Source organism: Cherax quadricarinatus, chromosome 68, assembly GCF_038502225.1.
Source record: "Cherax quadricarinatus isolate ZL_2023a chromosome 68, ASM3850222v1, whole genome shotgun sequence".
Lineage (NCBI taxonomy): Eukaryota > Metazoa > Arthropoda > Malacostraca > Decapoda > Parastacidae > Cherax > Cherax quadricarinatus.
Genome location: NC_091359.1, coordinates 3,994,392 through 4,007,430, shown reverse-complemented (window position 1 = coordinate 4,007,430; position 13,039 = coordinate 3,994,392). Strand labels below are relative to the sequence as shown.

The window sequence follows — 13,039 nt, the reverse complement described above, 5'->3', positions numbered from 1 at the left end:
CCCCTCCTTCCTTCCCCTATAGATTTATATGCTTTCCATGTCATTCTACTTTGATCGATTCTCTCTAAATGACCAAACCACCTCAACAACCCCTCTTCTGCCCTCTGACTAATGCTTTTATTAACTCCATACCTTCTCCTAATTTCCACACTCCGAATTTTCTGCATAATATTTACACCACACATTGCCCTTAGACAGGACATCTCGACTGCCTCCAACCATCTCCTCGCTGCTGCATTTACCACCCAAGCTTCACATCCATATAAGAGTGTTGGTACTACTATACTTTCATACATTCCCTTCTTTGCCTCCATAGATAACGTTTTTTGACTCCACATATACCTCAACGCACCACTCGCCTTTTTTCCCTCATCAATTCTATGATTAACCTCATCCTTCATAAATCCATCCGCCGACACGTCAACTCCCAAGTATCTGAAAACATTCACTTCTTCCATACTCCTCCTCCCCAATTTGATATCCAATTTTTCTTTATCTAAATCATTTGATACCCTCATCACCTTACTCTTTTCTATGTTCACTTTCAACTTTCTACCTTTACACACATGTTCCCCTCTCTGAGGGCAAACACTGTTTGTCTTGGACCACACTGACCAGGGCTTCCCTTGCCAATTCTGCTAGTTGCCTGGAAGTTATCATCATGGAGTGCTAAACCTGTAGGGATTATACAGTGCTGGGGAGGGTGATGAAAGGCACTGAGGCTTAATTACCTGGAAGTTGTAGAGCATGTGACCCTTCTCATCATGATTAATCTCGATAACCTACGATCCTGAAGTATTTATGACCCTTTTGGGTTTAGTGCTTAAAAATAATTATTATTATGAAGTACTTAAAATGGGTATCTACCAATTATGTGGTGGGGGATTAAAAACTTCACATGTCAATGAAGATATAGCTGGAGACTAAAGGTGTCCTGTCACAGGTCAGTAAAACTAATTCTGTACTGTATGTTGAATTAACCCTATTTATTATAGCTTTTCAATCTACACCTTGAGATTGTTGTGTTGTCCTCTAATCTGTTCATCCTGATTTATTTTTCCTTATAAATAGAAGAATAAAATTCCTCTTCAAGTTCATAAAGGTCTGAGGCCATGTCATCACGTAATGCCATTAGCTTCTGGTCTGCCTCTTGACTCTTCGTTTTGAAAATTTGGGAATTTTGTGTAATGGCTTCATTTACTGAAGGGAAGTCATTGAGTATAAGGTACTGTTTAACATCAGCAACTAACTTCATTAGTGATTCTGCAGCTCTCACCTGAAAAGATAAAAAAAACTAGATAATGAACCATAAAATATGAATAAAAAAAAAGTTCTCTAGCCACTTCAATAACCTGGCCAGTTTCAACCAATGACAGAAGATGAGGAGCATACTGCTCTGGTGATGCCTAAAATGTCCAGATTCCATTCAAGGAAAGCCCCTTGTTGGTGATGTGTCATGCATGTCGAGTTTTTTTTTTTTTTTTTTTTTCCAAGACAGTTGATTTTTTTAAAGATGATTTTTTAAGACAATGTATGTGGGTGTACCATGCTGGCCTAATAAGATTCATCCAACTAGATGTATCTCTATACATATTAGGAAGATTAGTATGGGGCTCCACAAACCATACCCCTCAAGGAAGGTTCCTTGATGTTGGTGAGGGGCTCTTGATTTAGGGAATTGGATCTGTGCTCTGGTTCCCCGAATTAAGCCTGAATGCCTTCCACATCCCCCTCCCCCCCAGGCGCTGTATAATCCTCCGGGTTTAGCGCTTCCCCCTTGATTATAATAATAATAATCCACAAACCATAAATGCAGGTTATTACAGGGACCTGAGCTAGAGCAGGTCACAGTCATGCTAATGTAAGACTTGTCTATGAATTAATACTTGCATTTGTGGTCAATGAGCCCCATGCTAATCTTCGTAATACATGTAGAAATACACCCGACTGGATGAATCTTATTAGACTGGCATGGTATAGTGGGTAGAACACTGGCTTGCTGGTTGAGAACTGGCTTGTCATGGGTTCCAACCCTCTTCGGCAAGTTGTTCACAATCATGTTACAATTTCACTAATCGTGCTTCTGTGGGCTATTATCATTACAGTATAGCACAGTACAGCCTCTCCTCACTTAGCAATGCACTCGTTTACTGATGACTTGGACTTACAAGCTCTCTGACCAGTATGCATACCTAAATAATGTATATTAGAGCTGATTTCCTCTATTCTGTTTATTACAATATACAGTACACTACTGTATAAACATTTAAAAATATACCAGAAATGTTATAAATGTTGCAAAGGTGACATTAAAACAATATAAAAAATGGCTGACACAAGCCCACTACCATCATAGTATGCTCTTTTCTTAGCGACGAAGTCATTTACTGACATGGTCTTAAGAACGGAACTCTGTCATTAAGTGAGGAGAGGCTGTAATAATAATAATCATCATCTTTATCTCTACAAGTACATGTACAAGGCATACAGACCTAGCTGACATCAATGACATACTACTACGTATATAGAAAGCCCCTTGTTATGCAGAGCATTTTGGGCAAATTAAAGTCAATTTTGTCCCCACGATGTGGCCTACAACAGTCGACTAATACCCAGGTACCCATTTTACTGATAAGTGAACACAGTCGGCAGGACACACATCCTAATGTTTTGCACCCATACTGGGAATCAATCCCTGGACCTCAGTGTGTGAGATAAGTGTGCTAGCAGTCAATCTATGGGACACCTGAAACCTCTCCTGATGCTAATACAGTTACAGAAGTATAATAATACATATAGTATGAGAATCTATTTTTCACCTTTTTCTAATACGGGACCATATACAGCCTCTCCTCACTTAGCAATGTACTCGTTTACCAACACCTCGGACTTACAAGAGGCTCTCTGACTAAATAATGTACAGTGGTACCTCAGGACACGAACTTATTTCGTTCCAAAAGGCTGCTCGAGTGCCGATACCGAATCTGTTCCCATAAGGAATAATGTAAATTAGATTAGTCCAATTCAGACCCCCAAAAATACACTTATAAAAGCACTTACATAACTGTTCGAGTTTTGAGCTGTTCGTATCCCAAGGTACCACTGTATATTAGAGCTGATGTCCTCTAGTCTGTTAATTTGAATATACAGTACACTACTGTATAAACACTAAAAATATACTAGAAATGTTATAAATGGTGCAAAGGCGACACTGAAACAATATCAAAGATGGCCGACACAAACTTACTACCACTATAGTATGCTCCCCACTTAGCAATGAATTCGTATAGCGACATGGTGTCAGGAACGGAACTCCGTCATTAAGTGAGGAAAGGCTGTATAGTTACCAGACAAAAGGAGTACACAGTAGAAAATAACATTCATTCATGCTACAAAGAGCTATGTAGAGCAGACCAATTCATAAATAACACCAACACTACCATTTCCATTATAGTGCTTTGTTGCTCGTGATTGTACTTTCATAATAATTATTATTATACTTATGGAAGCACTAAACACACATGGATCGTACAGAGCCTGGGGAATGGAAAGCAGTCTGGTTTGACACAGGGAAATGGAAATCCAGTCCAATTACCTAAATCAAGAGTTCAACACCAGTATCAAGGCACCTCTATAGAAGGGATATTTATGATATAGGTGTATAAATAAGCAGAAGAATAAATGGGGACTTGAACCATGGTTCATACATACAGTAGTCCCAGACTATATGAAAAGACGACAATTCAAGTCCCCATCCATTTTTCCATTTATTTACCACCAGCCATATATATAGGTACAGTATATGGTAATTTTCACCTACCATGTTAGCAGACCGCACTTGTATTTGGAAATTGATCTCTTCAACTTGTGTCATTCTGTTCACCTGACATTCTTCTTCCACTACACCCAGCTTTACAATCTCTGAAAGAAAATGCAATACAATTTTAATAAAACAGCCAGCAAAGGTACACTTCAAATTGTGTAATTCAGTTTATGCCATCACTACCAAAACCAATTTGGCAAATCCCCCCCCAGTACCAACAATGCCACCAGTCCGATGACATTCTTCTTTGCAAATATACAGGGTCTAAAGCCAGCAACAAACAACAAAATACCTTTCATCCGTGGACTGCTTGCAGAGGCAAAGGCAATGTTCGGCTTTCACTGAGACCCACAAAGGATCACTTGGACAACGAAATATGGATCCCAGGTTACAACCTATACAGATGTGACAGAGTAAACAGGCAAAAGGGGAGGGTTGGCCTGTACATTGCAGAGTCACTTGTTTGCACAGAGCTGCTTAATGCCTCAAATGATGTAGTGGAAGATTTAGCAGTAAAGGTCGAGAACCAAAACCTAGTCATTGTGGTAGTCTACAAGCCTCCGGATGCAACATCCCAGCAATTCCAGGAACAGCTGTTAAAAATTGACCACTGTCTGGAAAATCTTCCAGCTCCTGCACCCAACATCTTGCTCCTGGGGGATTTCAACTTAAGGCACCTAAAATGGAGGAATATAGCAAATAATATTGTTGCAGTAATAACACCAGGAGGCAGCTCTGATGAAAACTCACACTCACACGAGCTTTTAAATCTCTGCACAAAATTCAATTTAAACCAGCAAATAATAGAGCCTACTAGACTGGAGAATACACTAGACCTCATCTTCACTAATAATGATGATCTGATAAGAAATGTCACCATATCAAAAACAATATACTCAGATCACAACATAATTGAGGTTCAGACATGTATGTGTGGAGCCCCAGACCGACATAATGAGATTAGTCACGAGGAAGCATTCACCAAATTCAACTTCAATAACAAAAACATAAAGTGGGACTAAGTAAACCAAGTCCTAACCGATATAAGCTGGGAAGATATACTAAGCAACACAGACCCCAACTTATGCCTAGAACAGATTAACTTGGTGGCACTCGATGTATGCACAAGGCATATTCCTCTAAGAAAAAGTTGGAGTAGATGTAAAATAGAGAGACAGGCGCTCCCTTTACAGGCGATGGAAAAGAATAACAGAGCGGCTAAAAGAGGTCAATATATCTGAAATGCGTAGGGAGACACTGGTCAGAGAAATAGCAAGCATCGAACTTAAGCTAAAGGAATCTTATAGGAGTCAGGAATTGCGGGAAGAACTAAAAGCCATAAATGAAATCGAAAGAAACCCAAAGTATTTCTTCTCCTATGCCAAATCAAAGTCGAGAACAATGTCCAGTATTGGGCCCCTACTTAAACAAGATGGGTCCTACACAGATGACAGCAAGGAAATGAGTGAGCTACTCAAGTCCCAATATGACTCAGACAGAGTCGAAGATCAAAATGAATTTTTTATGAGAGCGCCACAGAATTTGGTTAACACAAGCCTATCCGATGTTATCCTGACACCAAATGACTTCAAACAGGCGATAAATGACATGCCCATGCACTCTGCCCCAGGGCCAGACTCATGGAACTCCGTGTTCATCAAGAACTGCAAGAAGCCCCTATCACGAGCCTTTTCCATCCTATGGAGAGGGAGCATGGACACGGGGGTCGTCCCACAGTTACTAAAAACAACAGACATAGCCCCACTCCACAAAGGGGGCAGTAAAGCAACAGCAAAGAACTACAGACCGATAGCACTAACATCCCATATCATAAAAATCTTTGAAAGGGTCCTAAGAAGCAAGATCACCACCCATCTAGAAACCCATCAGTTACACAACCCAGGGCAACATGGGTTTAGAACAGGTCGCTCCTGTCTGTCTCAACTATTGGATCACTACGACAGGGTCCTAGATGCACTAGAAGACAAAAAGAATGCAGATGTAATATATACAGACTTTGCAAAAGCCTTCGACAAGTGTGACCATGACGTAATAGCGCACAAAATGCGTGCTAAAGGAATAAGAGGAAAAGTCGGTCGATGGATCTATAATTTCCTCACTAACAGAACACAGAGAGTAGTCGTCAACAGAGTAAAGTCCAAGGCAGCTACGGTGAAAAGCTCTGTTCCACAAGGCACAGTACTCGCTCCCATCTTGTTCCTCATCCTCATATCCGACATAGACAAGGATGTCAGCCACAGCACCGTGTCTTCCTTTGCAGATGACACCCGAATCTGCATGACAGTGTCTTCCATTGCAGACACTGCAAGGCTCCAGGCGGACATCAACCAAATCTTTCAGTGGGCTGCAGAAAACAATATGAAGTTCAACGATGAGAAATGTCAATTACTCATATATGGTAAACATGAGGAAATTAAATCTTCATCAGAGTACAAAACAAATTCTGGCCACAAAATAGAGCGAAACACCAACATCAAAGACCTGGGAGTGATCATGTCGGAGGATCTCACCTTCAAGGACCATAACACTGTATCAATCGCATCTGCTAGAAAAATGACAGGATGGATAATGAGAACCTTCAAAACTAGGGAGGCCAAGCCCATGATGACACTCTTCAAGTCATTTGTTCTATCTAGGCTGGAATATTGCTGCACACTAACAGCACCTTTCAAGGCAGGTGAAATTGCTGACCTAGAAAATGTACAGAGAACCTTCATGGCGCGCATAACGGAGATAAAACACCTCAATTACTGGGAGCGCTTGAGGTTCCTAAACCTGTATTCCCTGGAACGCAGGCGGGAGAGATACATGATTATATACACCTGGAAAATCCTAGAGGGACTAGTACCGAACTTGCACACGAAAATCACTCACTACGAAAGCAAAAGACTTGGCAGACGATGCAACATCCCCCCAATGAAAAGCAGGGGTGTCACTAGCACGTTAAGAGATCATACAATAAGTGTCAGGGGCCCGAGACTGTTCAACTGCCTCTCAGCATACATAAGGGGGATTACCAACAGACCCCTGGCAGTCTTCAAGCTGGCACTGGACAAGCACCTAAAGTCAGTTCCTGACCAGCCGGGCTGTGGCTCGTACGTTGGTTTGCGTGCAGCCAGCAGTAACAGCCTGGTTGATCAGGCTCTGATCCACCAGGAGGCCTGGTCACAGACCGGGCCACGGGGGCGTTGACCCCCGGAACTCTCTCCAGGTAAACTCCAGGTAATAACTTATCTATCTTCAGTGAGCAGCACTGTATGACCCTCGTGAGTTTAGTGCTTTCTTTTGATTATAATCATAATAATAATACCTTTGAGCTGTTTTCACTTCCCACATAAATATTGTGATTTATTACATTACAGAATTAATACTTTTGCTTGCTGTGCATTCACCATTTTTAAACCATGCTAATTATTCTGGAAAGAGGGCAGCAAATATAAATACAGTATGTACTTTAACCTTTAAACTTACCCATAAAATTATCAAGGATAGATTTGACATCATCCTTAAGCCTTTTATTGTATGACTTGAGTAGTGCTTCCCGACTCTGAGGTGGTTTTCCTTGTTGTGCCATTACAACATTAAATTATCACTGTAATAAATCAAATAACAATTATATAAACATTTGTGCAGTACTGTATGACCCTAGTGAGTTTAGCACTTAGTTATGATTGTAAAAATAGTAATAATAATAAACAATTGTGTTAAAACAAAAAAATCTTAAAGTGTAAGTGACAAAAATTGCTTCAGTATTCATTATAATAAGTAATAATATAATATATAATAAAATATCTTATTTTCTTCTTTATATACAGTATTGTACTTACAATTAAACCAAACTTAAAATGCTGCATCACTTCTCAAGTGCAATGTTTAACTAGTGAAGCTTCCAGGTGTAATTAAGTTTATATAGGTACAGATACACATAAGTACAATTATCATAAATAGTGTAAATTACCTAGGATAACCCAAAAGAAATACGTCACTTTATCCTAAATTTTTTGGGGTTACCCCTAAGTAATTTACACTATGCATGATAATTGTACTTCTGTGTACCTGAACCTAAATAAATTTACCAAAAAAGTAAAAGTAGCTGCATGACCCTTGTGGGTTTAGCACTTAGTTCTGATTGTAATAACAACTCGTGGTAGTCCTAGACCTTTAACTTAATGTATGAATCTTATGCCTAAACAATGAGTATAACTATTGTAGATAATTTTATAATTATTTATATTATGCTCCCCCTCAAGGAAGGTACCTTTTGTTGGTGAGGGGTTCTTGATTTAGGGAATTGGATCTGTGCTCCAGTTCCCCGAATTAAGCCTGAATGCCTTCCACATCCCCCCCCCCCAGGCGCTGTATAATCCTCCGGGTTTAGCGCTTCCCCCTTGATTATAATAATAATAATAATAATATATTATGCTCAATAACCCAAATGGAGACAGGAACTCAGGAGATTAATTAATCTGTTTATTTCGACCCCCTTCTGGGATCCTCTTAAGTGGCTATTATATTCACAGGGAAGCATTAAACCCGTAGGGTTCATACAAAGCTTGGGGAATAGACAGTAAGTTATTTCGGTGCTGGTCCATATAAATAAAATTACCATATAGAGAAACATATATGTAAACAACCTATGATAACCCCAAGACACTGTGACTTATTTCCATCGGGTTGTAATCTGATAAGTGATCCTTACGAGTTTACCGCTTACTTATAACAATAATGATAGGATACAACCTGAGGGGTGAAAAGCTCCAATAACTGGGATAAGAGAGATTTACACTAACAACAAAGCATCTCCGTGATAATTACGTGTTATCATTATAATCGTGGGGAAGCGCTAAACCCGTAGGATTATATAGGTTGGGTGGCCCGGTGGCCTGGTGGCTAAAGCTCCCGCTTCACACACGGAGGGCCCGGGTTCAATTCCTGGCGGGTGGAAACATTTCGACACGTTTCCTTACACCTGTTGTCCTGTTCACCTAGCAGCAAATAGGTACCTGGGTGTTAGTCGACTGGTGTGGGTCGCATCCTGGGGGACAAGATTAAGGACCCCAATGGAAATAAGTTAGACAGTCCTCGATGACGCACTGACTTTCTTGGGTTATCCTGGGTGGCTAACCCTCCGGGGTTAAAAGTCCGAACGAAATCTTATCTTATAGTGCCTGTGGGGAGGGATGGAAGGTATTCAGGCTTAATTCAGGAAACTGGAGCACAGATCCAATTCCCTAGATCAAGAGCCCCTCACCAACATCAAGGAACCTCCCTTGAGAGGCCTCCGTGATAGAGGGTCACTCAGTAACACAAATGCTGATATGAATGACTGTGAATTAATTACACAATCTCATTTTACTAACAGAAAAACAAAACTCAAACTTACTGATGGCGTTGTCATTAGGGGTTGTGAGGGCCAGCAAAGCTTTGAGCCTTACTGAACCCTGATGCACCTTCCCAGTACCAAACCCTGATGAAGCTTCCCAGTACCAAACCCTGATGAAGCTTCCCAGTACTGAACCCTGCTGCAGCTTCCCAGTACTGAACCCTGCAGCTTCCCAGTACTGGACCTTGCTGCAGCTTCCCAGCACCAAACCCTGTTGCGGCTTCCTAGTTTGAGCCCTGATGTAGCTTCCCAGTACTGAACCCTGATGGAGCTTCCTAGTACCAAACCCTGCTGCAGCTTCCTAGTACTGAACCCTGCTGCAGCTTCCCAGTACCAAACCCTGATGAAGCTTCCCAGTACCAAACCCTGATGCAGCTTCCCACTACTGAACCCTGCTGCAGCTTCCCAGTACCAAACCCTGATGAAGCTTCCCAGTACCAAACCCTGATGCAGCTTCCCAGTACCAAACCCTGATGAAGCTTCCCAGTACCAAACCCTGATGCAGCTTCCCAGTACTGAACCCTGCTGCAGCTTCCCAGTACCAAACCCTGATGCAGCTTCCCAGTACTGAACCCTGATGCACCTTCCCAGTACCAAACCCTGATGCAGCTTCCCAGTACCAAACCCTGATGCAGTTTCCCAGTAACAAACCCTGATGCAGCGTCCCAGTACCAAACCCTGATGCAGCGTCCCAGTACTGGACCCTGCTGCAGCTTCCCAGTACTGAAGCCTGCTGCAGCTTCCAGTACCAAACCCTGCTGCAGCTTCCCAGTACTGAGCCCTGATGCAACTTCCCAGTACTGAACCCTGCAGCTTCCCAGTACTGGACCTTGCTGCAGCTTCCCAGCACCAAACCCTGTTGCGGCTTCCTAGTTTGAGCCCTGATGTAGCTTCCCAGTACTGAACCCTGATGGAGCTTCCTAGTACCAAACCCTGCTGCAGCTTCCTAGTACTGAACCCTGCTGCAGCGTCCCAGTACCAAACTCTGCTGCAGCTTCCCAGTACCGAACCCTGATGCAGCATCCCAGTACCGAACCCTGATGCAGCTTCCCAGTATTGACCCCTGATACATCTTTCCAGTACCAAACCTTGCTGCAGCTTCCCAGTAGTAAACTCTGATGCAGCTTCCCAGTACCGGACCATGCTGCAGCTTCCCGGTACCAAACTCTGCTGCAGCTTCCCAGTACCGAACCCTGATGCAGCATCCCAGTACCGAACCCTGATGCAGCTTCCCAGTATTGACCCCTGATACATCTTTCCAGTACCAAACCTTGCTGCAGCTTCCCAGTAGTAAACTCTGATGCAGCTTCCCAGTACCGGACCATGCTGCAGCTTCCCGGTACCGAACCCTACTGTATCTTCCCAGTACTGAACCCTTATGCAGCTTCCCATTACTGAACCCTGCTGCAACTTCCCAGTACCAAACCTTGCTGCAACTTCCCAGTACCGAACCCTGCTGCAGCTTTCCAGTACTGAACCCTGCTGCAGCTTCCCAGTACTGAACCCCACTATCTTCCCAGTACTGAACCCTTATGCAGCTTCCCATTACTGAACCTTGCTGCAGTTTCCCAGTACTGAACCCTACTGCAGCTTTCTAGTTACAAACGTGAAAAAGTAAATTCCCATTTAATTCAGATAGATCCCAATGGAAATAAGTCACCTAGTCTGACTTTTTTGCGTTGCCATAGGCAGTTTAAACATATGTTACTTTGTATGACAATTTGTGTAACTGTATCTACGTGTACCTGTACTTAAATAAACTTGCACCGGCAGAGCCAGACACCCACAATCAATCGAGATAAAAACCGGCTTTCCTGTGCCTTAAAAATTCGCAGAGCAGCAAAAGAGGAGCTGATGAATGGCATACCAGTCCAGTTGTTCCTTAGGTTTTATATTATTATATTCATAACTAAGCACTAAACCCAGAAGGATCATATACCGCTGCTCAGGTTGTGTATGATTTATTAGTTGTGCCACCTGAGTGGCTACTTTATGGTGAGTCCCATGCTCTACCTGTGACGATGATGTGGCTTCGTTATCAATATTCAGGACCGAACAGCCTGACACAACTGCACTCGTTTAAGAAGGCAAATTTCCTGGGTCTTCCTCAATGGAAATATAAACAGTTTATTTCTTTTTGTAGTATAAAAATGTAGTTTTACATGTAATAAAATATTGTTAAGTACAAAGAAAGCCATTAGCATGCAGAGTATTTCGGTCAAACAACTAATTGTGTACTTTGATTTTTGGGATTATCCTAGGTAATTTACATTATATATGAAAATTACACTTACGTGTACCTGTGCTTAAATCTAACTTACTCAGCAACGTAAACAACAATATACAGAACCCGAATATTTGATTTTCCTCTGAAAAACAAACACGAATCCAAATATTTGACTCAGTCGTGATAACCATAAAAATATAATTGTTAAATAAATCAGCTGTATGGAATTAGTTACAACGAGAAGAGATAGAAAAGGGGTTAAAGAAAATTTAGTTTACATGAACATTAAATAGGTAAAACTAGACTAATATGCAAGAAATCACTTTCCTCCCTTTTTGTTGTTTCATTATTTAAGAACCTGACAGCTGTCTTCCTGAACTGGTTCATGCTAAGACTCTCCTTGACATGTTCAGACAATCCGTTGTACTCGTGTATTGCTATATAATAAATGGTGTTTGAAGCCACCGGGTGGCCCGGTGGTCTGGTGGCTAAAGCTCCCGCTTCACACACGGAGGGCCCGGGTGGAAATTCCGACACGTTTCCTTACACCTATTGTCCTGTTCACCTAGCAGCAAATAGGTACCTGGGTGTTAGTCGACTGGTGTGGGTCGCATCCTGGGGGACAAGATTAAGGACCCCAATGGAAATAAGTTAGACAGTCCTCGATGACGCACTGACTTTCTTGGGTTATCCTGGGTGGCTAACCCTCCGGGGTTAAAAATCCGAACGAAATCTTATCTTATCTTATCTTACCACCTACTCTAGGTAGTATAAAATTGCAGTTACTTTCCCTGGCCTAGTACATTATACCCAAAACAAAGAAATGGTTATAATCATAACCATAATTTTTAAAGGGGTGGAGGGGTAAGCCAGTGGAAGGCCTCGGTCAGATGACCAAATGCTCCAACTGAACGTCATCATATGACTAAGACCTGCGTCAGGAAACACTTGTCCTGTTTCCTGACAAATATTATACCAACCTAGTACATGTACTGGGGAGGCAATGCCTTGGTAAATGAGAGGCAGGTTAGTTCCTAGGAAGGGGAGATCAGATTAAACCCCTCACCAGAGTCGAGGAACCTCTCTTCAGGGATGCTTAACTTCATTATACTCTGTCCATCGGTCATTCGGTCGTAGTGCCAAAAGAGCTGATGTTTGATACATCAGCTTTTTTTCTTCTTAATCTGCGAATTTCTCCGGTTAGAGGGAAAGCCGGTCACTGATTATTATTATAATCAAAAAAAGAAGCGCTAAGCCACAAGGGCTATACAGCGCTAGCCGGTCACTGAGCAAACGTTTAGTGGGGTCAGCCTTTTAACCCAACACGAAGGAAAAGAAGTTTATCTGTAAACTCATACTTATTTCAGGCATTACAGTATATTTAGCATTATTCTCTAAGTGACTAATTGTGGCCATGATCTAACACACTAACAATACAAAAGGAAATAGTCACTCTGACTTTTTTGGGTTATCTTAAGTAATTTACACTGTGTAAGATAATTATAATTATGTGTACCTGTACCTAAATAAACTCGCTTAATAAACTTTACTGACCTTAATATCGCTGGGTGTGGTGCGGCGTCTT

At 41.8% G+C, this 13,039-nt stretch overlaps 1 protein-coding gene across 2 annotated transcripts; it reads right to left on the bottom strand.

The window, feature by feature from the left end:
• Positions 1-957: 957 nt before the first annotated feature.
• On the bottom strand, positions 958-13,027 carry MED22 (Mediator complex subunit 22). 2 transcript variants are annotated; one of them, XM_070099605.1, is made up of 4 exons: positions 13,009-13,027; positions 7,316-7,436; positions 3,821-3,921; positions 958-1,276 (listed from the first exon to the last, which is right to left on the bottom strand). In XM_070099605.1, exons 2-4 carry the CDS (start codon positions 7,416-7,418, stop codon positions 1,052-1,054), a joined length of 429 nt encoding a protein of 142 aa, XP_069955706.1. In that variant the 5' UTR covers positions 7,419-7,436; positions 13,009-13,027; the 3' UTR covers positions 958-1,051. The 2 variants fall into 2 exon arrangements, with proteins under 2 accessions (XP_069955706.1, XP_053645733.1); XM_053789758.1 differs by lacking the exon at positions 13,009-13,027 and adding an exon at positions 9,228-9,384.
• Between the last annotated feature and the right edge of the window lie 12 nt (positions 13,028-13,039).